This window comes from Falco naumanni, chromosome 13 (genome assembly GCF_017639655.2).
Source record: "Falco naumanni isolate bFalNau1 chromosome 13, bFalNau1.pat, whole genome shotgun sequence".
Taxonomy (NCBI): Eukaryota; Metazoa; Chordata; class Aves; order Falconiformes; family Falconidae; genus Falco; species Falco naumanni.
The window spans coordinates 3,156,772-3,183,299 of NC_054066.1; the positions used below are offsets into that span (position 1 = coordinate 3,156,772).

At 46.2% G+C, this 26,528-nt stretch overlaps 2 protein-coding genes across 3 annotated transcripts in view; both read right to left on the reverse strand.

The window, feature by feature from the left end:
• The window catches only part of VPS8 (VPS8 subunit of CORVET complex), an 84,709-nt gene extending 67,651 nt beyond the window's left edge, over positions 1-17,058 (reverse strand). The window contains exons 1-8 of one of the 2 annotated variants that reach the window (XM_040613713.1): positions 16,881-17,058; positions 15,608-15,676; positions 13,659-13,789; positions 11,905-11,998; positions 10,889-10,921; positions 9,385-9,439; positions 5,209-5,214; positions 735-859 (exon numbers count right to left, since the gene is read on the reverse strand). In XM_040613713.1, the coding sequence (XP_040469647.1) occupies positions 735-859; positions 5,209-5,214; positions 9,385-9,439; positions 10,889-10,921; positions 11,905-11,998; positions 13,659-13,789; positions 15,608-15,676; positions 16,881-17,006 (639 nt within the window). In that variant the 5' untranslated portion in view covers positions 17,007-17,058. The remainder of the gene's footprint in view (positions 1-734; positions 860-5,208; positions 5,215-9,384; positions 9,440-10,888; positions 10,922-11,904; positions 11,999-13,658; positions 13,790-15,607; positions 15,677-16,880) is intronic. The other variant, XM_040613712.1, reaches the window with a different exon arrangement.
• A 69-nt stretch (positions 17,059-17,127) lies between these two features.
• NME9 (NME/NM23 family member 9) lies at positions 17,128-26,310 on the reverse strand. Its single transcript, XM_040613815.1, has 7 exons — positions 25,949-26,310; positions 22,688-22,745; positions 21,723-21,826; positions 20,519-20,590; positions 19,553-19,669; positions 17,966-18,041; positions 17,128-17,242 (listed from the first exon to the last, which is right to left on the reverse strand). Exons 1-6 carry the CDS (start codon positions 25,979-25,981, stop codon positions 17,982-17,984), a joined length of 444 nt encoding a protein of 147 aa, XP_040469749.1. The 5' UTR covers positions 25,982-26,310; the 3' UTR covers positions 17,128-17,242; positions 17,966-17,981.
• Between the last annotated feature and the right edge of the window lie 218 nt (positions 26,311-26,528).

A 26,528-nucleotide genomic window follows, 5' to 3' on the forward strand; every position in this document is an offset into this window, starting at 1 on the left:
GCTCTGTCATAGGCACTGCAGTGTGTTTTACCTAGAATGAGGGTGAAAGTCAAAGGAGCAAAACAAAATGAAACTAAAAAGAAAAACAAAGCAGCCTTCTTTGTATTCCATGGAGCTCTAAATTTTACCAAGTTAACTTCTATCTGTTTTAGTTTAGTTTTAGTCCTACAGCTTTTGTTCAGGAATTGCTTTCTCTCTCTTTAGGTTCAGAGAAGGGCATAAAACTACAACAGCAGACTCAACCCCTTTTTCCCCTGCATTCAAAAGCTATGGTGCTTCTGTCATACAACAGAAGTAAGGTATTAGTAAAAATTAACTTTGGAGCTAGATATGAGTTGCAAAAATCTCAAGTCATCACCACAGTAGAAACTAGCTGTAATAACAAAACCTAGATCTCAAAGTGACCTAGAAAGACTAAGCTAGTTGTCCTAGTGTGCCATGGCACATTTCAGTTTACCAGGAGCAGGACTTCTGTCACAACGAACCATAACTAATCGAATCCTTCCCTATATTCTGCATCACCCCTTTTCTCCACAGCAACCTACCCCAAACAACCCGAGTCAGCTCACTGGATGCAGGAATTGCCTGGCCAAGAAAAGCTGTGGGCAGATCAAGACACACATACAGCTCCTCAGCACAGAACCAGCTTGGAGCTATCGTCACCGCTGGCAAGCCTCCCCGTAACAGCCTGCAGAAGGACAGAGCACTGAACCATCTCGTCCTAGGGGAATTACCTGTCCTTTCGCAAAGCCACACAGGAGCCTTGAACAGTCATTGTTGATACTGAGAGCAGAGATAGCCCCGTACTGGGCGCCAACAGCAGTGCTGCCCAAACACAGACGGAGAGCCTGGTTCTGATCTAGAGCAGAACAATTAGTAAGGAATTAAAGAAAAAGCAATGATTAAAATTAACATCATGCCCTTATTTACATATACAATTCACTTGGGGTACATTAACAATTCACAGGCTTACAGTTAAGTTCTTTAAAAAGAGTTTACAAGATGAGAGCACATGTTAGTACAGAGATAGCGGGACACCGTCTTGCAGGGAAATAAAAAAAATTATTTTAAGTAGTACAAAACAGGCAGAGGGATTATGGAAATGCAGAGGTATTACAAACTGAAGAAGAAACCTAGAAGAATCACAGCAATATCTAGCTTTCCTTTTACTATTCTACAGTGGTGCTTAAGTTGTAGCAAGGAAGATGACAGAAAATTAATTCTATCTTCCGAGCCTGATACTTCTGTACGCAGATTTGAACACCAACTACAAATCCCCAACACAGGCTTTTGGTAAGTGTAATTTTATGTAACTTTTATTCCTCAGTTTTGCTGATAAAGGCCAGAAATTGGAGGGAAAATGAATTTGTGTTCCCAGGCTGCTTTTATTTTAAAAGCTAAGAAAACAAGTGTTTTGGATCTACTTTTTCCACCTTTCTCCATTTTTTACCTGCTTTTAAGTGGGGGAGGATGAAAAGATGTTTTGTGAGGACTGTTGGAATGAAGACTAGAGATCTGAAATACATCAGAAGAATCGCAAAAAGAGCGTGCAGGATTTCACCTTGAGCAAGGGAGCGAAAGGACTGGACCCAGGGGAATAGACAGCAACAGAGCACCAGAACCCCCCTGGAAGAACTACCCAAGGCACAGGACAGTTGCAGCACCACTAGCAATGTGCTAGATGTGAAACAGAGCATGGATGGATCCCATTTCTTCCCCAATACAAAGTGATGTGTTCATCGGCCTGCATAGACGGATTGATGGCGGAGCACATGCACAGTGGGAGTCACCTTACAAGTTCTACCAGTATGAAGAGGCATTAGTGGGAGGACCAAAATAAACACTAGCAAGAAGAGTATCTGAACTCATGGGCTACTTTAAAGCACTGTTTAGCATGAGGAGAAAGACTAGGGACAAGTTCAAAGACTTTTTCCATCTATTCCTTGTTTTCCTGCACCTACCTTAACAAACTCATCTGCTACAGTAGCCCAAAAGAATGTAAAAATCCCTTTTCCTAGAAAACCTGGATAGCGGTAGGGGAGAGATAGGGATCAAGAGGGTGTTACAAACATCACTTGTTCTGTGCACCAAATGAGACAGGGCCTGGGGGAGACAGAAAGGCCATGCTCTCTCTTGCAAATACACAAGGAAAGCCCAGGTATTATAAAAAACTGTCAGTTTTGACCTAAAACATGCCGGTAGCTGCCAAGAGAACACCGTATGTTTTGGGTGCTCAAAGACATCAGGATTCTTGTGAATGCTGAAGACCTCTACGCCTGCAATCTGTGACAGGAAAAAAGAGAAAGAGGCCTTCAGTTGACCATATCAATGAAAATCATCATCTCTTCGTCAGATGACAAGCAGCCAAGGCAACTCTGGGAAAGACTACCTGTTCTTCATGTCCCTATCTTCCCCTGCAATCTGGCTTATGCCAAAGAGAACACAGGAGCTGTATTTTCAAATGAGAACTGACATTTACTTGTTTACACTGAACATTTCATACAGATACTGCTTCTAGTGTGAGATGTTCAGTTAAACTACAGGCAGATGAAGATTACTTTTCTCAGTTAAATAATCTGTGTAAAATACCACTTCTCATTAGACTTCTAAATGAACGTGACGTTGTTCAAGATAATACCCTCTTTAAAGCCAACAAGAACATAAGGGTTCAAATTGGCTGAACCTACATGTACAGAAGCAGCTCTGGCAGTCACACAAGTTGCTGTATAAATAGATACCTAAATTATAAGCCTTAACACTCATGTTTAACTAAACAAAGGATGGACACAATTCAAGTGACTATAGTGTGAATGGCTGCCATCATTCAATACGTAAGAGAAACATGGAGCCAAAACTACTTCAGTATCACTATAGCAAAAAATTAGAAAACCAACATGCAATTCATCACATCTGCCACTCCAGTGCAACACAGCCTTGCTGAAGATCAAGTCTGATGCCACAGAGCCACAGCAAACACAGCACCTTCTGCTCCAGGGGCCAGACAGGGTATTTCAACCACCACCTCTATTACCAAGCACAAGGCAGTGGAAACACTTCAAAAGTAAGGCCATTGTTCTGCACGCAACTCTCTTTATTAGGATAAGGTGAAAGCAGAAGCCATGTGATGGAAATAAAAATCATGCTACTAGAAAACATCTTGACATCACTGTGACAAGGGTGTAACATGGCATAGATCAGAACAGGTCAAAGAAAAAGAAGAAAAAACTCATAGAAGACGTCTACGGAAGCTCAGACAGCACAGAGCTACAGCTAGAAAAAAAGTTCCCCAGAGAAGTATTCTCCAAGTGGTGTCCTTCAAGTCCCTTAGAAATAATTCCTGTTCTAGAGGTCTGGAAATAGAGTTCACTTACAAAAAGACCATCTGCTAACCATAGAAATACATTTAAAAACAAGGTGAATACAGCAGCTCTTGCTATTAAAGCAAAGTGCATTCTGTTCTTTCCACTTCAGCTTAAACCTGTCAGTAAAGCAATCGATAACTTGTTTCCTGTAAGGCATGAAAAAGGAGAATCTTTCACAGCTTTTGCTGCAAAAGGGCAGCAGCTTCAGAATCAATACTACTTTCAGTCCAGCTTTACATCTTTATATGTATACCCACATAAACTGTCAAACCCATTTTCTCCTTCCCTCACCCACAACGTTTATTCAAAATAAAAAAGACCCCCACTCCACCCCAAAAATTAAATGCTTTGTGTGACTCAAATTATTCCTTCCTAAGAAGGAAGGGCCCGTTGTCTGCCAGAGATCATTTTCAGAATTGAGAAACAGTCACTTGGACCACTAACCCCAGAGAAACCCACGCCAGTACTTGTTTCCAGCCAGTGAAAAGATGACACACAAGGAGGAGCCTTTAGATAAGATTAAAAAAAACAAAAACAAACAAACCAACTAACTATGAATAAGATGGATGAAATTGCTTCCAAAGCAAAGCAAGATACCTGAATCAATGAGCTCCTATCAACTGGCAGAGTAATAAAAACAAAGCAAACTGTTATAAAAGGTGATCTGATGAATTTCCAGATTAATATTACCAGCTTTCAATTAAGGCACAACTAGGATTAAGCATAAAAAGCTTTTTCTAAATGCTTGGGAAAAAAAAGGTGGCTATCAATTGTCAAAAAGTTTTTAATTTGCTATTTACATAACGCAGTTTTTCCTCTGAAAAATTTCTAGCAGTAACTATGTGTTGTTCTCGAAGTCTGAAGTCAAAATGAGATGGCATTTTGATACAGCTCTACACGTAAATGATAAAAACAAGTTTGTGAATATGAAAAAAGTTGCTTTCCACAACAAAGGAATAAGCAAAGCACTCCAGAAGTCATTACTTATCAGATCACCAGGTTTTCATCCAGATCTTTTTCTTAAGCCGTGATTTTCCTGAGTTTGAAAGGCCTGCTTTATTTCCTGCAGAATTACTCAAATACTACAAATTTTATGAATAGGTCCTTTCCTCCCACCTTTCTCTGGCCCAGCATGAGTAACTGCTCTCCCAGGAGGTACATCCCTCTTGGGCCTGGGGATCAGGAGGACAAGAGATGGTGAGTTACTGGGACAGGCTGCAGATGCCATCTCCCCCAGTATCACAACAGCTGTCCCCTAAACCAGGGCACGCTGAACCCTCCTCCACATCCCCTATCCCCACCTTAGGCTAGCAAACTGATTACTCAGAGCAGGGGCTACGTCAGGTCACCTGTGGCTACCACATCAGGAACCCACTACTCCTTCCTCAGCTGCATAACTGGCGCATGAGCAGAGCTGTCAGATGCCATCTGCTTGCGTGGGTTTCACAGCTTCTGGCTTCCAGCTCTTTGAATTGGGTTCCACAGTGCTCCCACTTGGCAGCTCTCAGGCAGAAATACATGAACGGTGACTTCACGGAAGAGCCTTTGTCCTGCCCTGAAATAATGCCTTTACCAACAGCTATGGACGTGCTGCCCTAAAACATAGATAGCACACTGACCTGTTCCTCTGCTGTTCTTTCCTAGGGAGTCTGGAAGTGTGCAATGCATATGCATTCAACAACCAGTTCCCAGACTGGCCCAGTAGTGTTAGCCACTGGCTGGGTACTGCACTGCCTTACTCGCTGCTTATCTGGTATCTTAAGTTCTGATACGTAAGACAACATGCAAACTGGGCAAGACAGGAGTTGTTCATGCAGGGTACGTGCACAGTGCAGTGTTACTGTACCTTTTCCTTTTCATTCCACACAGAAAGGGCCAAAAGAGGAAAGAAAAAGCCAGAAGTCAACATAAAAGGAGTTAAGTAACAAACAGCATATATGTGATAAAATTCAGTAACAGACAGAACCTTCAGATTTTGCTGGCAGTGTTTCTTTTTTTTAACACTTCCCCTTTTCATTTATACAAGTAACTGAGAGGATGCTGTGATAGCTGGTGTTTTAAAAACAAAACTGTTTAAAAAGTGTATGGAATTACTGAAGAAAAATAAGTTTATGAATTTGGACTTCATAGTATTAAAAACAAAAAGTGGTGAGAGGAAATAAAACTGGAAGTTCACAGTGATGTAACTGGTAGAACTATTTTCAGCAGTTACCACCAGCCAGCCAGTCAACTCCCCATTAACTTCAAAAACGAACCAAGGACAACGGTCCCCAAAATCTAGATTTAATGCTGTCTTTAGGTATTTACACTACCTGTTCTCTCAAGATACCATGCTACCCCCACACCTCAACAAAGACTCAGGACACTAACTGTAAGTTTTACAGCCAACAGAGAAAATAAATGGTTCAACACTAATCTAAGCAAAGTTTAGCTATATAGAAGTTTTCTGTCTGGAACATAAAGTCTTAATGAAAAATAACACATTTCAGTGAGTTCCATTTAAGTGCTAGTTTTTGAGTACTGTAAAAACCTCCTAGCTCTTCTAGAAAGATGGAGAAATAAGAAGTTTAAAGATTATTTGTTTATTGCTATAGGCATGCTGGGAGAGCACTTCTCCATTTCAGCTAGTGATCCTCAAGTGATGGTACACAGCATAATTGCTCATTTGCACAATGCTCAAAACTCTGAAAAAAGTTTCAGAAATAATTTGGCAAAAGGATGGCCCCTCATTTATAATAGAACAAAGATTCCCTAATCAAGCACAGCACTAGAAACAAACTAAGGGTAGTGTTCCTAAGGCAGAAAAAGCTGTCATTATCCAAATGTGGTAACAAAGTGTCAAACAGAAGATAAACTACCTGAAAGATAGAGCACCAAAAACTCTTCTCAGCAACATCACGTCACGTAACAAATGGCAAATACCAGAAATGGCAGATAGAGAGGTTTAGATGGGTTGTTAGGAATTTTTTTTTCCCCTGCAACATTATGTGGCCCTAGAGCAGGTTACCAGAGGAGCACGTGCATGCATATTTGCCTGTTGGGCAGCATTTTTCATTCGTAAGGTTTTTTTCAAGACTTGGCTAGAAACAGCCAGGCAGCCCCAAACCAGTTATTGGTGACAGTCCTGCACCAAACAAGGAGTGACTACAGGCCTCCAGACATCCCTTCCTACCAACAGTTCTGCAACTTTCAGGATGTCAAAGAGTTGGCATCTAATCCAATTCTAATCCGCAAGAAAAATACTGGTTTCCAAAGATTATATGTGCAATCTGAGAATTGTCCTGTGATAATTTTTCAAGAGCCAACAGAAGCATTCAAAAAAGCAGAATGGAAGCTCCCCAAGTCTTCCTTCAAAAGGACGAAGCGGACAAGTCAACAGGTACAGGTGGACTTATGAGAATAGACTAATGAAATAGCTAAAGAAATTAAAGAAAAACTAAAGGGTTCAAAATCTGCTAGTGACATAAAACTGTTCAGAGAAATTTGAACACCAGCAACATTCAACCAGAAAACAGACCTACGTTTTTGCAGGCCAAAAGAGATGGTATTTTCATTGTACAGTATAAACCATGCACACAGCTTAGAAAACTCCAGGGAGTAAATCTCATCCTAATTAACATGTCTAGTAGAAAAATGTTTTCATTAAAAAAGTACAGAAATTGATTGGTCTACAGTCTAACTGCTGGTTTAAAATACAGAATAAAATCAAGCCAGATCACTAATCCTCTCTTTCTGCACACAAGGTGACCTCACACAGCCAAATCCTGCGAGGATTTCTGTCTGTGCAAACAGATCTGAGAGCACTGGGGTGAACACCCACGTTTTAGTTACAGAACCAAAAGAATTTAGCAGAGAACAGAAGTGTCCAGGAAGCATTCGTGCCCACATCTGAAACAAAGTTGGATGGCATGGCATTGCTCATCACCTTGAAATTACAGCATAGGCTCACAGAATAACAGCAAAGGAGCTGTAGATGTCTCTGGCCCAGTCCTGCTGCTCCAAGCAAAGTCAACGAGATCAGCTTGCTCAGGGCTCTGCTGAGTTTTGAATATCCCCAAGGATGCAGATTACACATCCTCTCTCAACCCTTACCTAATGCTTCATCACCCTCATGGTGAAAAAGCTCATCAGAGCTTCCCACGATGCAACTTGGATCCACTGCCTCATTACCGAACACCATGGACCTTTAAGAACGGTCCAAGTCTCTCTTCTCTGTACCTCTCCATTAGGTAGTAGAAGGTAAGAGCATGACGTCCCCCCAGCTTCTTTCTCTGCATGCAGAAGAAACCTGATTCTCTCAGCCTCTCCTTATGCATCATGTGCTTCAGGCCTGTCATCACCCTGGTGCCCCCCCTTCACTGGGCTCACTGCAGTACATCGGTGTCTGTCTGGTACTGAGCTGCCCAAAATTGGACACAGGACTTCAGATGCGACCTCACCAGGGCAGAATAGAGGGAAGTAGTTTTCCTCAACCTGCTGTGACCATACAGCTCATTACGTGGCTGTATAAGCAATAACTTCTTATGTTTCAGTAGATCACAAAGCTTTAAAGGCCCTGTTGCAAGTATGCAGAGAAGTTCTTCAAAGTATTAACATTCATTTTAATAAAAGCCAATTAGCAGAGAGCTGACATTATGCCAGATTTCCTAAAGGCCACAAAATGAACCGAGTAACTACAGACTACGCAGCCTTGTAAAGATCGTGGCCAAAGTAACAGTAAACCTGTTGGTCCAAAGCAATCAACGATGTTTCAAAGAAAACTCTGCTTAGACACACTTGCATTGAGCAAAACGAACAAGCAGACCTTACAAGATAGAGCAACTGCAATACCCCAGCATACTAAACATCTTGGACATTCAGGCATTCAGTGGTCCATCCTCTTACATGGGACTTGATGCAGAAACAATCACGATGAAGGTAAGAAAGATCTTTCCTCTTTGCATGCTTATAGAGAGTCCTACAGCCCCTTCTAGAGTGTAAAATGCTAAAAATAATCTCTCATGACATTTGCAGAGAACAGCTTCTTGTTTAAAAGCTTATGACTTCATAGTGTCCACACACAGAAACAGCGACAGGAAAATAGAGCAAAAATGTATTCCATAGTAGTGATACTGGAGATCTCCACATACTAGTCAAATTTTAGAAAACCCACTGAGATCTACTACTGAAAATTCAGTGCGATCACATGTTGACTGTAGCAGGTAAATTACTTACATTCAGATTAAGCACATTCTGTAATTGTTTCAATACTGGATTAAGCAAATGGAAAATAGTTTAATGTCTAAACCTCCAGGAAGGTGAGTCTTAGACTGTCACAGTCTTTCCCATCCTTCTGTTGTACCCTGTGCCCCATAACTTTTGGTCCCTTGAATAACTTCAGCCAACTTAGAAATAAAAATAAAGAGGATAACGAAATTCCTAAAATTGTTAAGAATTTGGTCAGAATCATGAGCTCAGAAACTTTTTAAAGAAAGTCTGGTGATAAGAGGAAAGGAAGAATAACAGAATGAAGAGGCATAGAGGTGACTGGTGCAGGGGAAGGTCAGGGAAGGAAAACCTATGATGCAAGCCTGCAGGAGCCATGGGTCACAAGTTCTACCTCCCAAGGAACACACTTGAATTTTCCCTAATGCTGGCAGGTACTATGTCATGGGAAGAAGATTAATACCGTATGATACCATGGTTTTATAGTGGTTCTGGTTTCTTCCACATGAAAACAGAGTAATTTAAACATAGAAAAATGCTCTTTAGACAACTGCCACAGAACTAAAATTCTCAATACCAATGGGCCAGTCCCCAACAAAGCAGAAGAAAGAAGTGAATAAGGACAACTAAAATATTAATTGTGCTTTTCTTTACTGAAAAAAATCACATTTAGCACAACCAGAAAATATTAGAAGAAATTCACTCCGCAGTTCTAATTCAAGCTGGTTTCTTTTTGTTTGTGTGCGTTTGGGTTTTTTTGGGGTTTTTTTAAAGATCATCAAAATGCAAAAACCTCAAAACTTTATTTTTAACTTACCAAATATCAGCGCTAACCCATGGGAAGTGCCCACTGCTATCAGGTTTGATGCTGCCTGAAAGAGTCATGCAAAAAGATTGAAAGTAGAAGAAATATCAGTCACAAATCCGCCACTTAAACTCTCACTATATTCATGCAAAGTTTGCCCAAAGGGGAAGATTTAGAAGGTTATAAAATAGAAAATTATTACATCTGTAAGTGACAAGCAATTTCTGTGTGAAAGCTAGAGAAGTATTGTATCTGAAGAGCATCAAACAGATTTTCTCAAGTTCAGAGGGCTGCCTCCTCCTCTGCTGTTTGAAATTCAAACGCTCAGAGCAGTACCCACAATGAAATTTCTTCTCTGTAAGGTCAGTCTCGTTCTTTTGCTGTGATAGCCGAGTATAAATATTCAGAGGGGTCTTCTCCCTCAGCTGCTACACCCACATCTGAACTCTTACACAACCCGGGGCAGCACTGGTCCCCTGAAGAGACAGTCCACAGCAAGCCCAGAGACTCCAGCTTCCTTCCGTGGGGAATTAAACACAGCTCCAAGATTCTATTGCACTTGCAAACCTGCACCCAATTAAATAAAACTTCATAGAAATCACATAACGGTGCAGATATATTAAGATTTTTCTTTTTTTTTATTTCTTAGCAAGCGTAAGTCAGACTACAAAATTAAGTGGTTTAACGTCTGGATTATGTAAGTATAGGTTTTTATCCTATGTGCACATCAGTCGCAGCGTGCTTCCAATTTTGCTGTGCCACCTTTTCCCTTAGATGTGACTATGGTTTTTTTCCTTTTTCTTTTTTAAACAAAAGCATACCTTCTTATGGATTGCTGCTACTACAGTCAAAGCAGCCAAGCACATCTTTAGTTTCTTCTTAAAACATTAAAACTCAGAAAGGCATAACGAGTATTTGCTGTATTTCACCTCCTTAAAATGTTCACCTCTTCTCCTTTAACTACAGGCAGCTTCACTTCGGATGTATTTTAATCAGCATGTTTGACTTCAAGAAGTTTAATTTGAATTGGTAAGTAGGAGTATCTTTCAGACAGGCTTGTAGTGAAATTTTGTATTTTAGGGTCATATTTCAGTTACAACAGAGCTGTGCTGCTTTTGAACCCAGCACTTCATGAGCACTGCAGTTTAAGTTTCTTTAAAAAATTGTTAGGAGTCAAAGCAATAACTGGCAAAGAAGAAAACAGCTAGGGGAATTCAACATGTTCAACAGATAAGCACCACCCTCCTTACAAGGAAAGGTTAGGCGTGCAACTAACGAGTCCTGGAAATGACATGAAAAAGGGGAAAACCTGGGGCTTGAACTGCAGAAGGGCAGCTGAGAAAGGCTGAACTCTGCCCCCAAGAACCAGATCTTTCATGCAGCTTCTCTCACCCCTTATAGTTGAAAATCCTTAGTAAGGGTAAGAAGGAAGGTGTGTTTACCAGCTGTCTTAAATTACTGCTTTAACAAACTTGCACAAAACCTAACTATACAGTACTTGAATATCGTTACTTACAATTGCAGTGGGCAAGCCGGCATCCACTTTGTCCTAGAAAAACAGGACAAGGCGTAAGAGAGACAGAACTCCCAGCTCCGTGCATACGTCTAATAATTAGAACTACAACATGCAGAAGAATCAACACAAGCTGCATTCTAATAGTCCCACCAGGGCAGAAGTGTGGAGGGAACCACCAGCTAGAAATACTCAGAAAGGATGAGAAAGCATGCAGAAATGGAGAGGAAGCAGAATATCCTGTAATTCCACATGAAAGTTACTGTGTTTTTCTTAAAGCAGTCTAATCTTAGTAAGTTTTCAGTATTCTCTTTGTACATGGCACAGACATCAGTGGCAATCCCATTTCCCGCTGCCCTGTCAAGCACACCTCACTAGCTTCCCATCCCAGTGGCTCACCCACACCTCTGCCAACGCAGGGAACAGCCGGTGGCACCACACTGCAACCCTGGTCACAGCCATCACAAAACACTCCCAGCTGAGCCACTTGTGTTCTGTTTTAACCAGCCTACCTTGCACGCCTCGGAAACCACACACCACCTCGGCTGCGATCTCGGGCGGTCAGGTTTCCCCCGGCAGTACAACTGACAGACCAGCTCTGCTGCCCCTGTGCCTCAAGCGCAGTTGCAGGAACACGCAAACCTGCTCCTCGCTCAGCTCACAGCATCGAGTGTGCTGCATGCCTGCTGCAGGCATTAAGCAAACCTGTTCCCAGCAGCTTCAAGCAGGCAGAACAATAGCAGTGCTATCATTTTGTATTAACATTTCCCACCAGGTTTAATGACAACTAGCACACAACTCTGTATTAGACAGGACCTACTGTACTGCTGCTGCAACAGCTCAGCTAATACCCGATACTACTGGCTAGGGATTACTAGTCAGTAGTTTACATATCAAAAATGTTAGTTTTATCAAGAACTAGTAGTAAGGAGAGGGAGATCACCACACACAAACTCTTCCACAACAGAAGAGGTTCAAATTTTTGTTAATGGATGCAACCTGGAGAAAAAGACACTTACTGCTGCAGATACTATTTGGGCAGAAATCCCTTTCAGAAGCGAGAGCCGTATAACTGATCCATGGAGTGAGAGAGAATCTGGGAGTTTTTTCTTCCTAAGGAAATAAGAAATAAATCAAATGCGTTGGAACTGAATAAAAGTTTGGAACTTTGCCTAACCCATAGCTAAACCAGCAAGTAAAGTCTACACGCACCCATAACTCATGCAGATTCCATTCTTATTCTTGGGGCCTATGTGCACAGAATTAAACACACATGAGATTATTAGCAAAGCCTGCTATGCACTGCTGTGCCTGCATAAAATCTGTTTTTAACTCATCTCTGGGGGGGAGGAATAGTTCTTCAAACAAATTGTAAGTTTCAAGCACATATCTGCAAACCTTAGAACTTATTAATAAAGCCTGAAAGCAACACTTTTGCTCTTCAATTAATCTTCTAGTGAGTCAGGAAGTTTCAGCCCTTAAAGGTTAATATCTAAGGAAAACACTCAATCGGAAAAGGTTGATCAGCAGAATATAGACCTCTAGGAAAACTGGATGTATGCTTAAAAAATAACATTAAATTAAAATACAGCTGGATCTGATCTGAAAGGTTAAGTGTTTCTGTTCATGGGGAAAACATATTTAAAAAGTACCTAGTGCAGGGGTACAATTATTTCTAAAAAGCATGGGTATACTGTAGCACCTAGAGCAAAGGGAAAATCCGCACCAAAGTTGCAATTTTGTTGCCAAGCACACACCTCCGGAAAGCCAAATTTCCAACAGTAACACAACATTTGGCTCTTATCCCTCCAGAGGTGCACATGTTAAGAAGCTCACAGGTTGGCTCAAGAAACATGTTGTTCATAGCTTATATCATGGTTAAGGACCCATAAACATGGCAACTAGCTTCACCTAAAGATGACAATAACACTGCCAGGTTTTTCTGCCCACTCTGTACCAGAAAATGTTTAAGCCACTCCAAGCAACATCAACACAAACCACCTTATTTGAAAAAAAGAAGAGACTGCGAGTCAGTACACCACCATAAATCACCACACTTAGGGAAGTGTTCCTAGCCTATGCAATTGCTCACACAACAATCACAACTTCTTACGGCACCTAAGAAAGCGGTGGGAGTGGCTCAGGAAATAGCATCAGGCCATCATTTGAATAATTAATGAGACAAGTCAGCAGTATTATAGTTAATTATCATATTGCACACTGCTTCTAGATGTCAAGATTAGCATTCCATTTACAGGAGTAACAGCAGTTCACTTACCTTTTAAAAATAACCACCAGCTGCTTGCTGACTCTGGAATTCATCAGACAAACCTTTGAAAGATCTTCTTTAAAGTCATCGTGGTTCAGTGTTTTAAACATGCCATTAAAATTTCTCTAAATACTCCATCTCCCATAAAACACATTTATTGCTCTAACAGGCTAGCCCTCAGTGCAAAAAAAAATCCCATCTTTGCCTGCTTATCTTGCAGGAGTAACACTGTTCTGTCAAAAGCAGCTTCACCAAAGTCCCTGCAGCATCCCCCTGGGACTTCAGCACTATAACGGCAGGAGACAGAATCCACACGTGCAGTTAAGGGTTTCCTACCCAAGTAACAGACAAATTGCACACTCACAGCAAAGCTAGGGGGGAAGGCAGCAGGAGGTTGCCTTAGGAAGTTTCAGCTGTTCTGAGCTTTGGATTGTCTGTCCTTCTACCCACTCAAAAAAGGAGATTTTTTTTTTTTAACCTCCCAGGCTATGAGTCCTGCTGTACCTTTTCAGGTGTGTCCGGTCCCCGCTGTCAGAGCTTGCTACAGAAGATGTGTCGTAGGAGTGTGTATCCGTGTTATCAATGTTCAAGAGAAAGGGATCCTCTAAAATGAAAGACTCTTCTTCATCATCAGTCTGAAGAAAGAGAATCACCACAGCTTACTAAACATTCAAAACACAGAACACTAACAGAAACATCAGCAGAACAGCATCAATTCAGCAGAAAAATCGAGGAGAGAACAAGGTAGTCCCATATGTAGAAACCAGAACTATGTATCATTCTACCAGACTGATTCTGTGGAAGAACTGGTTCCCAGAATTCACAATAATCACAGAAGTGGGCTGGAGAGAAAGTTACTCAACAAATCTTTCTTCCCCAGATATTATCTACTTCATCAAAACTTTTACAGACATTTGACTAAGCTGTTCTCAAAAAGTCTTCAACTGCTGAGGGAAGGCCTAGGTTATCATCTACTAGAGCACTTCACCCAGTGGGGGCTAAGAGTCTGGCAGTCCCTCCGGCTGTTACGAGGGTTCATTTTGCACTTCTGCTGGTCATCTCTCTCTCCAGCCATACCACACCTCCCACCCCCCCAACCCTCTCAGACTTAGCCTAGACATTTTAACTGTTTTTTTTAAATGGCCATTCTCCCTGATGTCTTCTAAATTCAGTACAGTTCATGGTATTCTCAAAGCACAGAGCCAGAGAGCAAACAATACCCCACCTAACGCCAAAGGTGCAGAGAACAGAGCAGGTGCTCCTCATCTGTCTTACAGCTGGCAGTCCTGTGCCCATTAAGCATCTTTTTCCAGTGCAGCTCTATACCTTTTTGGCTCTCTCAGGTTGTTCTCCACTAAAATTCTTTTCAGAAGATGCTCTGCCAATCATTCCCATCCCACATGTACTGAAATAAATAGCACTTTGGCTGCAGTGAACAATACTTTCTTCGTGATTACCTCTTAAGTTTGACTTGGATTCTACTCCTCTGACATGGACATGATGCAGCTCATTACAGTTTTGTTATCACCCAAATTTAGATAAGTTCCCTTTATCTTCATCATCCAAGGCATCAGCAGAAACAGGACATACCTCTGTATGCTACTCCTACTATTCCTCTTGTTCCTAGACTCTATCTCTTTGGGACTCCCTGTATCTTTAATACAACTTTTTAAAAGAACTGTCACCTCTCCCAGGCTCCTTTTCCCTTTAAACTGGCTTCCTAGGAAGTCCAACCACCAATTTCCTCAGCTTGTTAAATAGCTTCTTTTCTTTGAACGTATCTTTACTTGCACACCCTTCTTTTCCTTTCCAAGAATTGTGCACTCACGTGGCTATTGTAAAAAACCATACTAAACTGGATATAAGCAACACAAAGTCAGCTCTCTCCTGCAAGGTACTACAGGCAACATCAGATGTTGAGACGGTTTGTTACTTCTGCCAGCGGGCTAAATACATGAAATGTACAATATAAATGCAGTTGTGAAGAACCTAGTTCTCTTCTCTTCCCACAGCTTAAGAACTACCCAGAATTCTCTGAATGTATTTTTAGGAAGAAAAAAAAAAAACAACAAACCAACAACAACAAAAAAACCAAAAACACAACCAAGAAACACCAAAAAAACAACAAAAGTTTTCTAATGACCCTGTCATTTAATAAACTGTATAGACTTCTGTCCAAATTCACAGGTAAATGTGCTTAAATTTGATGGAAACCCTTTATAATTCAGCTGTGGATATTTTGGTTGAAAAAACAGAATTCCATACTACGCACTGTACAGCAATCACTCAACTGAGCACGCACTTTGTCAGCCATCAGTATCAGGAAATCATGAAATTATACAATTTTATTTCCATGAAAAACACAATATGAGAAAAGCCAAAGAAGTATGTGCTGTCTTATCTTAGCTCCCCCCTGTAAATGGAGCTGGTTGCACACGTGACGGACCACTCACCTCATTTAAGATACTCTCCAGCGTGGGAGGGGTATCAACTTGAGGAATGTCAAATTCTTTGTCATCGATCTGTACAACAGAAAGCATAGACCGAGTTTAGGTTGCCTGCTCCACCTTCCAAACTCCTTTCTAACTAAGGAAAAAAAAAAAAAAGCCGCTATGCACACACTCCTTCCAAAACACCTCTGCCCAGAAAGGCACCGCATACACTATGATTTCTCCTATGATTTCAAGGTGCCTTCCCTGAAATTTGGCATTACAAGACAGAACAAGAGATATTTAGTATCAAAAATACAAAAAAGTTCTCTGACCTGTGCCCAGATCTGAAGTTTGAGTTGCTGTTGAGTTGGGGTTTTTTTCCTAAATATCGCTACCATTACATTGCCTTTCTAATACAGGTAGACACGAACACACAAGATATTTTTTTCCTGACTGCTTCCTAACGGGAAGAAATTTAGTTTTCTTAAAGATGTTTTTATCTGAGAGTGGCATTACCGAAAATCAGGCTTTGCTGTAGCACTTGCGTCCTGCCCGCCTCCCTAAGCGCAGCCCGAGCGGCCCCTCGCCCCCTCCGCGCCCATTCCCGCGCCCCTAATGCCGGCTGCCTGCGCACCTCGGCTCTGACACCGCCTGTCCCAGACGCAGGATTATTTCAGCTCCATACTGCCCGCTCCTCCGGCACGGTGCAACAGGCACGGTGCAACCGCCCGCCACCTGCGCGGGAGCGACTCCCGGGCGGAACTCGGCCGGCAGCTGGAGCCCGCCGGTCTGCGCCAGCCCCGGGCCGCGGCGGCTGGGCGGCCGCACGGACCCTCCCTCACGGGCCCTCCCCCATGGCTACTTCAGGGGGCCCGCGGATCCTCCCTCACTGCTGCCCCAGGGGCCCGCATCTGCCCCACGGCGCTCCCAGCCGGCTGCCCGACCCTCCCTCATGGCTGACACAGGGGCCCGCTGCCCGACCCTCCCTCACAGGCCCTCCCTCATGGCTGACACAGGGGCCCGCTGCCCGACCCTCCCTCACAGGCCCTCCCTCACGGCTGACACAGGGGCCCGCCTCCGCCCCACGGGCCCGCCCGCCCGGCTGACTGAGGGACCCGTGGATCCCCCCCATGGCTGCCCGAGAGGTCCATCGACCCTCGCCTACGGACCCTCCCTCACAGCTGCCTCAGGGGGCCCGCGGGGCCCGGCGCAGACACGGCGGCCCGACCGGGCCGCTGCACCAACGGCGGAGGAGGGAGCCGCGTCCCGGGGCCGCGACGAGGCCCGGACGCACCAGCTCACTGCGGCAGTCCAGCTCGCGGTCGAGCTCCGCCGCGCTCAGCCGGTGCGCAGGCGGCTCCGCGCACGGCTCGGCCTCGGCTCCCGCGGGGCAGGCGCCCGGCTCCAGCACCGCCTCCATGGCCGGGACCGCAGCGGGCCGGCACCGCCGGGACTCGAACCCGCGTCCGGGGCCGCCCCCACCCCGCGCAGGCGCAGCGCGGCGCGCCCCCGAGCCGCCTTAAAGGGGCCGCGACCTCCGGGAGCGACGGAGGGAGGTGGTGCTGCTGCTGCACGAATCCTTTTATTGGGAAATCCCGCGTCCGTTCCATGACGACAGCTGGAAAACCGGGCCCCGGCCCGACGGAGCGTTAGCCTCTGAGGGAAGGAACAGGGAAAACGTTAGGAACAGGTAAGACAAGGAGAGGCAGAGCTGAGCACGCACCACCGCACCGCACCCCTCCGCAGCCGCCATGCCCCAGCTAAAGCCCGGGGGTTTGCTACGACCCCCGGCAGCCTGGGGCACGGGATTCGGTATTCCCAGCGCCAGTCTGCAGCTGCGGCCCTGAGAAGCCAGAACAAAGCGGCCCTGTAGGTCAGGAATCGGGTGAGAGACAAAAGTCTTAGGGAATATGTAGCTGATTTTCAACAAGGCAAGACCAGGTGTAACAATATTTGGTGCCCGAGCATTTGCTTTTTCTTTTTAAAACAACCTGGAAGAGCTGAGCAGCATATGCAGCTAGTTCTGTATTTTGGGCATTTGAGACAGAAGAAAACCATGCAGGATTTGCAAAAGCCCTCACCAAGCCGGGAGGCAAGGGGAGGGGAAGTACCAACAAATGCAGAATAAAACACATGTTGGAAGGAGAAATGCTTGCGGTTCAGCAATGTCAGGCACCCAAACTACCCTGGACTCTCATTTGTGCCTACATACAGTGTTCCGAGGTGACACTAGCCTGTGGGCTGATCCACCCGGGGCTGGGGGAAGAGCCCACCTTGTGCCCAGCGTGCACGAGGCACAGCAGCAGCTGGAGCGTTGCATAGGGTTCCAGCTTCAGCAAAGGTGGGGACTAAGGGCACAGAGAGACCCCGCAGCCTTACCTGGTTGGCCCTCCTGTCATTCTTCCTGAAGACCAGCCGCATTTCCCTCCTCTTGGGAGAAGGCTCTGTCTTGTACCTGGCAGCAAAAGCACGTGGATGAGCGAGGAACATCCCAAGTGTCCTCTCACCTTCGAGGTGAGCATCTGCCAGGCAGGTCCTCACCTCCCTCCTCCAGCTGAGCAGGAACCAGTCCTCCGGCTGTCCTCAGGGCCAGGCTCAGCTCAGCAGTGAGAGGAGAGGACCTACCTGTCCAGGGTCACCTCCTGAGCTCTGAATCAGTTGACTAGCAAAAGCTGGGGGGAAAGCATTCACAGAAACTGGCCAGCCAGCACCACCAGAGCAAGCTGCCCAGTGGAGGCAGCTTGCAGTTCCAACACACCATCACCTGTGCATTAAGACTAGCAGGTTACAGACAGGAAGGTAATTTTTGTTCCTCAGAAACACTGTTAGTTCAGGTGTCCAGTTCAGGAGACCACCCACAAAGAGACGGTCCCTGTGGCCGTGGCTGCACAGGCTGGCTGGGCTGGGAGCGGTGGGCCTGGGGCTCTCTCTGGTTTCAGCTCCAAGGACCACTCAGCTGCTCTAAGGATACTGCCTGCACCAGCACTGCCTGGGCAAGGAATGTGGAACCAAACTGGGGTGGTAACACCCAAGACGTCTGACAGCAGATTTAATAACAGTCTAAATAAGTCATCAGTGACATAGAGGAGGTGACTAGGGGACAATAGGCACTCAGGTGTCTGAGAACTAGGGAGGAATTAATTGATACTGCCCCATGGCGAGTTCAGAACAAAGGGTGGGCAGCGCTTCTTCAGTGACACCGCTCCCAACAACCCCCGGCCGGCAGCAGGCTGCTGGAGCTTGAGCTTGCTGGTCTGGCTCTAGGCACTGACATGGAGCTCAGTGCTGGAGGGAGGAGAACATTTGCCATGCAGTAGCCCAGGGCTTTCCAGCAGGCACTAGAGACTGCATGGCCACTGTGCTACAGAGCTGCTGAGAGGCAGATTGATAGATCACGCAGCAATATCCAGCATACAGGCAGCAGGTCCCTACAGCTGCAGATTAGTGAGAGAGATTGGCCGAGCTCCAAAAGAGGCTCCAGGCAGAAATCCACGGTATCAGTCAACACCAGGAAACAAAAATGACTAAAACAGCAATGAACCGTCTGCCACCACAGCCTGAGAAATGCCAACACAGAGACCTGCCCGAGATCCTGGAATTAGAAGCCAGCTAGGAAGGTAGCTTTAAGGAATAAAAGACATGCTTAGGGTAGGTAAACAGGTTGAGAGAAGTCACAGTAGAGTTTCTCTTTCATCCTGCAGAGCTAGATGATAGGTACTACTTTTCCTCTTGGCAAGAGGACAGAGGTTTTGAAAACCACAGTCAACTACCCCTTTCAGCTTCATCCATCCAGGTAGGCTCCACTGGCTTGCAGACACCCAAGCAGCGTGCTAACCACATTTCAGAGTCAGTCCAGACAAAAAGACAGGATTTTTGCAAGAAAGTAACTGTTTTAGAGCTGAGGGCACTGAACCTTTCCTCTGGCATGCACATCCGCAGGTATTTAAGGATTTAGTAACTGATTACCACCACACGCTGTCCTCCATGTTCCAAAACCTTCCTTTCTGCTGCCAGCTGTTCCAGGATGGTCTTCCGCAGCAATGGTGCATTCACTCCTCTCACAACAGCTACTAATTCTCCTCCCTGAAAGGTGTGAAAAGCAAATCAGTGGGTGCTCAAGTGATGCCCTCCCGGCTCTGATACTATGTACCAGGCCCTCCGGGACAGAGCTGCTTTGCTACAGAACAAGAGGGAAACTGCAGAACAACTCTCTTTGTCATTCCTGATTGCTCATAGCAAGAACCAAAGCAGCTTGTGAGAGCAGTGAGGTCCTGCAGTAGCAGGAGGCTGAACCTGAGGACCCCGCAGGGCAACACACATGTCCACACGCTAACATGGCATGAACGCTGATCACGTGGAGTCAGCCAGCCACAAGACCCTGCGGACACATACATGTTTCAGCAAGTCACAGGGACCCCCGAGCATGAATCATAGAGATTTTCATGACTAAGACAGGAGAAAGGGCCACGAAACACAGCCATCCATCACAGGCTACATGGGCGAAAAACAAACAAACAAACAAAAAAAAACCAACTCAACAATCTCTAGCTGAAGAGCTCCTGTAACTTTGTGCAAGGTCTGCCTCTCATTCACCTGCACAATCTAAACTGTTCTACTTCATTCATACTTTAACTTCTTCTTTTGTTGTTTATGGGTTTGGTGGTTTTGTTGTTGGTTTTTTTTTTTTAATAAAACAAAATTGCTTTATTCTGTTTCTTGGTGGCAAAGCAGCAAGGATTTAAATGTAAACTCTGGGTGTATGTTCTTATCCATGCAGCACTTTATCACCAGTAGATACCAGCAGATAAAGAACAAATAAAATTGTCCTGTCACACAAGAAAGAAAAAGAGTATCCCTCAAAAAGTACAGTTGTTCCCACCAGCAAGTCATGTTTATTGCTATGCAACTACTGTAAAAACATTTTTCACTCACTGAATAAAACAGAAAGACAGGCTTGCATTTTCCTCTGTATTTTCCCAGAGCATCAATGGAATCAACTTCAGCCTAAAAGGAACGTAAAATAAGCCCGGTATTTCTAGAAAAGCATTTCTGCTTCAGAGGAATACACACGCAGTTGCCTGGACTCAGACAAAGCCACCCTCAGCTGGCTGGCACTCCCCCCCAGGTACAGCAGAACACCTCCGGGCCACTGATGGGACAAAACGACACTGGTCAGAGCCAGGGCCACGGCCACCTCCAGCTGGGTGCCAGCGACCCGGGAAGCAGGCAGATCCCACCCGCAGGAGCTGGAACAGCAGCCTTAGTGGGGCAGGGATACCCGTCTCACAGCAGCTCGCCCGAGTGCATCCCAGAGAAACAGCCTGAAAAAATGAAGCAAGGACCTCTTGTCTACAAGGGGTGAGAGAAGTGACAGGAGGGGCTATGGTGGCCAGGGGCAGCAGCAGGGTGCAAGGAGGGCTGAGCAGGGGCCTCCACCAGAAACCTCACCGCCCTCGGCTCTGCCAGCAGCTGAGCTGGCCTTCGGCCAGGAGAGGCATTTAAACACAGAGTCACCCTGCCAGCGAGGGAGGGAGGGACAGCTGAGGGGCTCTAGTCCAAGACCCTGCCCAAAGCAGGGCCAAGCACAGTGTTACAGGAGCTCTCAAGGCTGCCGTAGCTCTGGGCACCTCCAAGAATCAGTGCTCCACAGCCTCCCTGGGAACCCAGCCCAGTGTTCAACCACTCCTATACTGATTACTTTTTCCTTCTATCTGCTTGGGTTTCCCCTGGTGTCACTTGATCGCATTGCTGTTGTTCTTTTGCTCTGTACCTCGGAGAAAAGTCTGTCTGCCTTCTCTGTTAACCCCCTACTAGACACCGGTCCCATAGTCTCCTCGGGGTGAGACTCTCCCTGTACATCAGAGGGACACGTATGTTAACGATTCTGCCTAGTGTTACTTGGTTACGCAGAAATCTGAAAAGTACAGAATAGCTGAAGCCTGAAAATTCTTGGTGAGTCCTTACCGATGTAACCAAGTGTCTGAGGTGGCGGGCTCACTCACACAAGCTGAAAACTCCTGAAAAAAGCACTTTTTTCTTTTGGGCTGAATACCAGAAAGATAAATGACTTCAGCCTTTAGTTACCTGCTAATTTCAGGGAACTGAGTATTTTAAGCAGTGCCAAATTAGATCTTACCACAGCAAAACACAGGAGATCACTGCCAACTTCATTCCTTATTTTTCGGAAAAGATCCACTGCTGTTTTGCATGGACCACACCAGGTCTGAAATGCATCAACAACTGCAAGCAGGACAATGGGTACAAATGAAGTCAAAACGGGTCAGACGTAGACCAACAGGCTGGTTTGTGCACTTCTCCACTTTGCAGCATAATCATTTGGAAGGGTGCTAGTGTAGTAAGAAGAATCATGAAAACCTCTGAAGATTGAGGTCTCCTTCTTCCCTAGGATGGTGCTGCAGAGGTCACCAGAGAAGATTTGCCTCATGTCCAGCCAAAACAACCCAAAACATCCCCCCCAAAAAAAACCCATCCCAACAAACAAACAAAAAAAACCAGCTTGTGGCTGTTGCTCCCGTAGATCTGTCTGGAGTGTGGCAGGGCTCCTGTTGAGCCCTGGAGGGGCTATGGATTCAATTCTGAAGTACAAACTGTTATACACTTTCAAGGTTTCAAATGCTAGATCAGAGGATGAAACCACATTATAAAATAACAAGCTAGTAACAATGATATGGAGATGTCTTTAGAAGAAACACTGACATGGCTGTGACCTTGGAGGCACCAGATTTTCTAGGGAAAACTGCTGCACAGAGCACAAGGCTTACCTGGCAGCCCCCTAACCCCCACCCTTGGTACCAGAGCTGTTCCTTGCACTGGGGACAGCTGTTCCAAGCGACTGGCTGGACTGGAGCCTCCAGAAGCTTCTGCACCAGCACTGCTTTGATTGCATATGTGGGACAGTACGTAATGACTACTACAGCCTCCAGATGGTCTCACCTGTCAGTGCGTTGCTTTCTTCCATCCAGGGCAGGAGAAATGGAGGGACTGACTGAACATCCCTATCAGTTGTAACTGATTCCTAACAGTACTGGTGTCCTTGTAACACAGAACAAAAGCAACCTAGTATGTTGACCAAACACTTACCAATGAGTCCTTTGAGACACAGCATTTCTTCCCAAAGCTCCTGGCTATTGATGTTAATCTGTGTGCGAAAATTTTACAAACACAGTAAACGCGTCAGGAAGCCAGCAGGTACTACCTGCCTGCTGCAGCATGTTGACAAGTCCCTTCCTGCTTGCACTGCCTGCCTGAGGCCGTATCACCCAAGGTATTGCTCAGGGAACCCTTTTGACCGCAATCCTCTCACCAGCTGGGCAGGGCAAAGCTGGGCTGGAACATGGGTGGAAGACCCCCAAGACAGACAGCTAAAGTCAGATACCCTCACTCCCAAACTCTCCTTCCTTCCTCACCCCCCACGTGCTCTCGCTGTTACCTGCGCCAGCTCTGACAGACCCAGCAGCGAGCCAGCGAGCTCCGCAGAAAATCTTACTGGGTTAGAGCCTCCTGTCTCACAAGAACCGCAGAATGGCAGATGGAAGGGCAGCAGCACCCAGGCAAGAGCAAGCCCTCCCGTTTGGTGGCAGCAACTACTTGAACAGTCTGGCTACTTGGGAACCCCAGACTTGGATCGTAGAGAGACTAAGAGTTGTTCTGGGGGTGACTGGGGACAAGCCCCCGTGCCCTACCAGGGCCTCCAGCTGACTGACCAGGGCCACAGCTGCGCGGAGTATGGCACAAGAGGAAAGGTCTGTGAGATACCCACACAACCTCAGGGGGGGGGTTTGGCACTCTCCTGCTTTTATGGCAGCACAACTCTTTGCGGGGCCACGCAGCAAGATCCAGGAGCAGGGAAGGGCTCCAGCTGCTCCCCCTGTGCCTTGCCTCACCATGCCGCTCTGCAGGTGCACGGGCACTGGGAAAAGCAGCAGGCAGCGGGGATGCGGGACCCTGAGCTCCCCACCCCAGCACTCCTGCTGTAGAAGAAACACAAACAGCTACCATGCATTCGCTTAAATGGAAGTCTGATACATAATGACGTTTTAACACAGGCTAGCAGCTAAAACAATTAAGCGCCACAGGCAGATGACCGCCTGCACTGGTTCCCTGCAGGCTGCCTGGATCACGGCACAAGCAGCATGGGCTCGGACAGCCACACACGCACTGACACCTGGTAGGTCCCAGCTCAGTGGGGGCCTCCCAGCAGAGCCAGCATGGTGCTCAGCAGCAGCAGCGAGGTGCTGGGCTGGGCTGGGCTGCAGCATTGAGTGCTGCTTCAACACACTTGTCTCCAGCACACGTCCTTCTTTCCTCACACCTATTTCAGACCCAGCCCTCATCGCATTTTGTAAGCCAGATGGTTCCCCACCAGCAGTTTCTCACCCTGCCTGCACACAAGCCATACTACTTCGTTAAGGTGTTTCAGCCTTGATAAAACAAACCAGCAAATCCCCGGCTTTCATGGTGTCTGGGCACTAGAGGGTGGCCTGAGCCCAGCATGTCCTTACCTGAATTACCAGCTGCTGTCTAAAGACTTCCAAAAGGTAGTGAACAAGAAAGCACAGAAAGATCTAGGCTGGAAGGGATCTGTGGAGTCCTTAGCGTAACCCCTGCTCAGGGGGCAGCATTAGGAGAGGTTGCTCAGGGACTTACCCGGTCAAAGATGCCCTAGACAGCTCCATACATTGTGCAGTGTACTGTATTATCCCACACTTCAATACTGTTACTAGAAAGATAAAGATCTTTAGCATCTTCCTCATCTTACAGGACTTGCCCCTCAGTATGTACTTAGAAAATTACAGTAAGTTTAAGGGGGGGGGGGGGGGGGGGAAAGGCTTATTGAGAAACGTAAGATCTGTTTTTGTTCATCCTGAAAATGAAGATTCCTAATAACTTTCTCAGTTGGCATCATTAATCCTAACTACATTTAGTCTGCACTGGAAGACAATAAGTTGCAATAAGGCCAACTGTTTTAAAATAATTAACACCAACGTGCATTAAAGGACTGCTAAAATTGCAAAGTCAAGAATTCCAAGAGTGGAAAGTCCAGCACAAATTAAATGGGCTCTTACACATTTTCAGGTGTCACTGGAGGTCAGGGCAGGGTTTCCCCAGGAGCCCACCGCACTCACACAACGGGGAGTTGTTCAAACCCCTCCACCTCTTCTCCCATCTAGTACATGGCCCCAAACTTAATTTTTTCAGAGAACATTTGCAGAATTAAGAAATTTAATTATTCCAGTTATCAGTGGTTATAGGACCATCCTCAGAGAGTTTCACAGAATGTTAATGAGTTCAAATGATTTATGATATAATTTGTGATAATGACTTCAGCCATGAGTTCAGCTGATGGACGCAAAGTAATGCCAGCATCCTTCAAAGTGCTTTGCTAACTTGGATGCCCTGTGGCTTTTCTCTAATATGACCAGAACTTTTCTAGGATGTCACACCACATCCTACATGAGGTTCAGCTTTCATCTGCAGATGTGAATAATCACATTTTTGCAGAGCTAGACCCAGCTTTCCCTTAGTTGCCAAAGGTGCAAAGTCTGGTTGATGTAATTTTCCCCATTGCACATGAGCAAAGTTGGACCAGCAGCAGCGGAAACCATTTTTACACCTTCATAAAGTGAACCTCTTTCTCCTACACAAACGTTCACATTTTCACTCCATGCTTTCCCATTTTAACAGTAAACAAACAGGGATAGGGAATCCATAACCTCCTTCAGTATTTCTCTCTTGTGAAGACTAAACTTGTTCCAAAATTTGAAGGAGACCTTCATCACCTCCTTTGGTTTCTGCATACTAAACTGCCCTCAGCAACCCCCTCCCCTAGGCGGGTGGTTATAAAGGATCATTCGGTCACCTGCACAGTGAAAAATTCCTCCACGCATCATTGTGAGATAGGTTTTTCAGCCTTTGAATTTTTCATGTACCTCCTAATTTTCCATCTTTACAGCGATCTTTTTAAGCAGGTGGCCTGCTCAGCTCGGTGACACTTGCCATTCACACCCCCTTGCTTTTCCCAGTTCCCTACTTCTAAATGTCCTCTGAACAAGCGTCCCATGAAACACAGATACATTTTGATCTACGAAAGCAGCCAAGCCCGTGCCAGCTCTGCAAGGCGCCCTGCAGCCCGTAGCAACCTCCTGCTGCACCGCACAGCACGACTTTGGGGAGCTGATCTGACCTGCCAGGCACTCCCGTACCCCCCACCCGCCTCTTCCACCACAAGGACCTCACAGCAGGGCTCTGCCAGCAGAATCAAGAGATACCTCAAGGCTGAACTTCATCCTTTGTACTTACTATGAGTTTACAAGGTATTTTAAAACCCTCGTTCCTACTAACCTGCGATACTAGCTCCTTTTTCTTTGCGGCCATCCTTCAGCAAGAACAAGGGTCCTTGGAGCAGCAGCCCCAAGCACAAAGCGCCGCAGACGGTCTCTACGTGAATCCAACTGCTGGCCAACCTGCACCACCGAGAAAGCTTTTTACCTGTCCTTGCTCCTCCACCCAGGATGCAGCACCTACGGGGCGGGAGCAGGGCTGGCTCAGCGGTGCCCACGGCCTAGACGCCGCTCTGCTCACACTGCTCACAGAGCGACGTGCTGCTGCAGGCGCTGAGCTGCTGCTCGCTTCCAGAGACCCCGCAGCTGCCCCCTCCTCACCCCGGGCGGGTGGCAGCGGCGAGCGGCCCAGCCCGGGCCTGGCAGCACCCGCAGAGCAGCTGGCAGCCCCCCAGCGCTGCTATGGCAGCCCCCCCCGCGCAGCCCAGCCCAGCCCAGCCCCCCCGCGTAGCCCAGCCCAGCCCAGCCCAGCCCCTCCAGTGCAGCCAAGAGGTTCAGCTCTGTCCCCTCTCCAACCCCCCTTCCAGCAGCAGCTGCGGTGGGAGCCCCCCGCCTGCTCTGTGCCTGCCAAACCTGCCCGG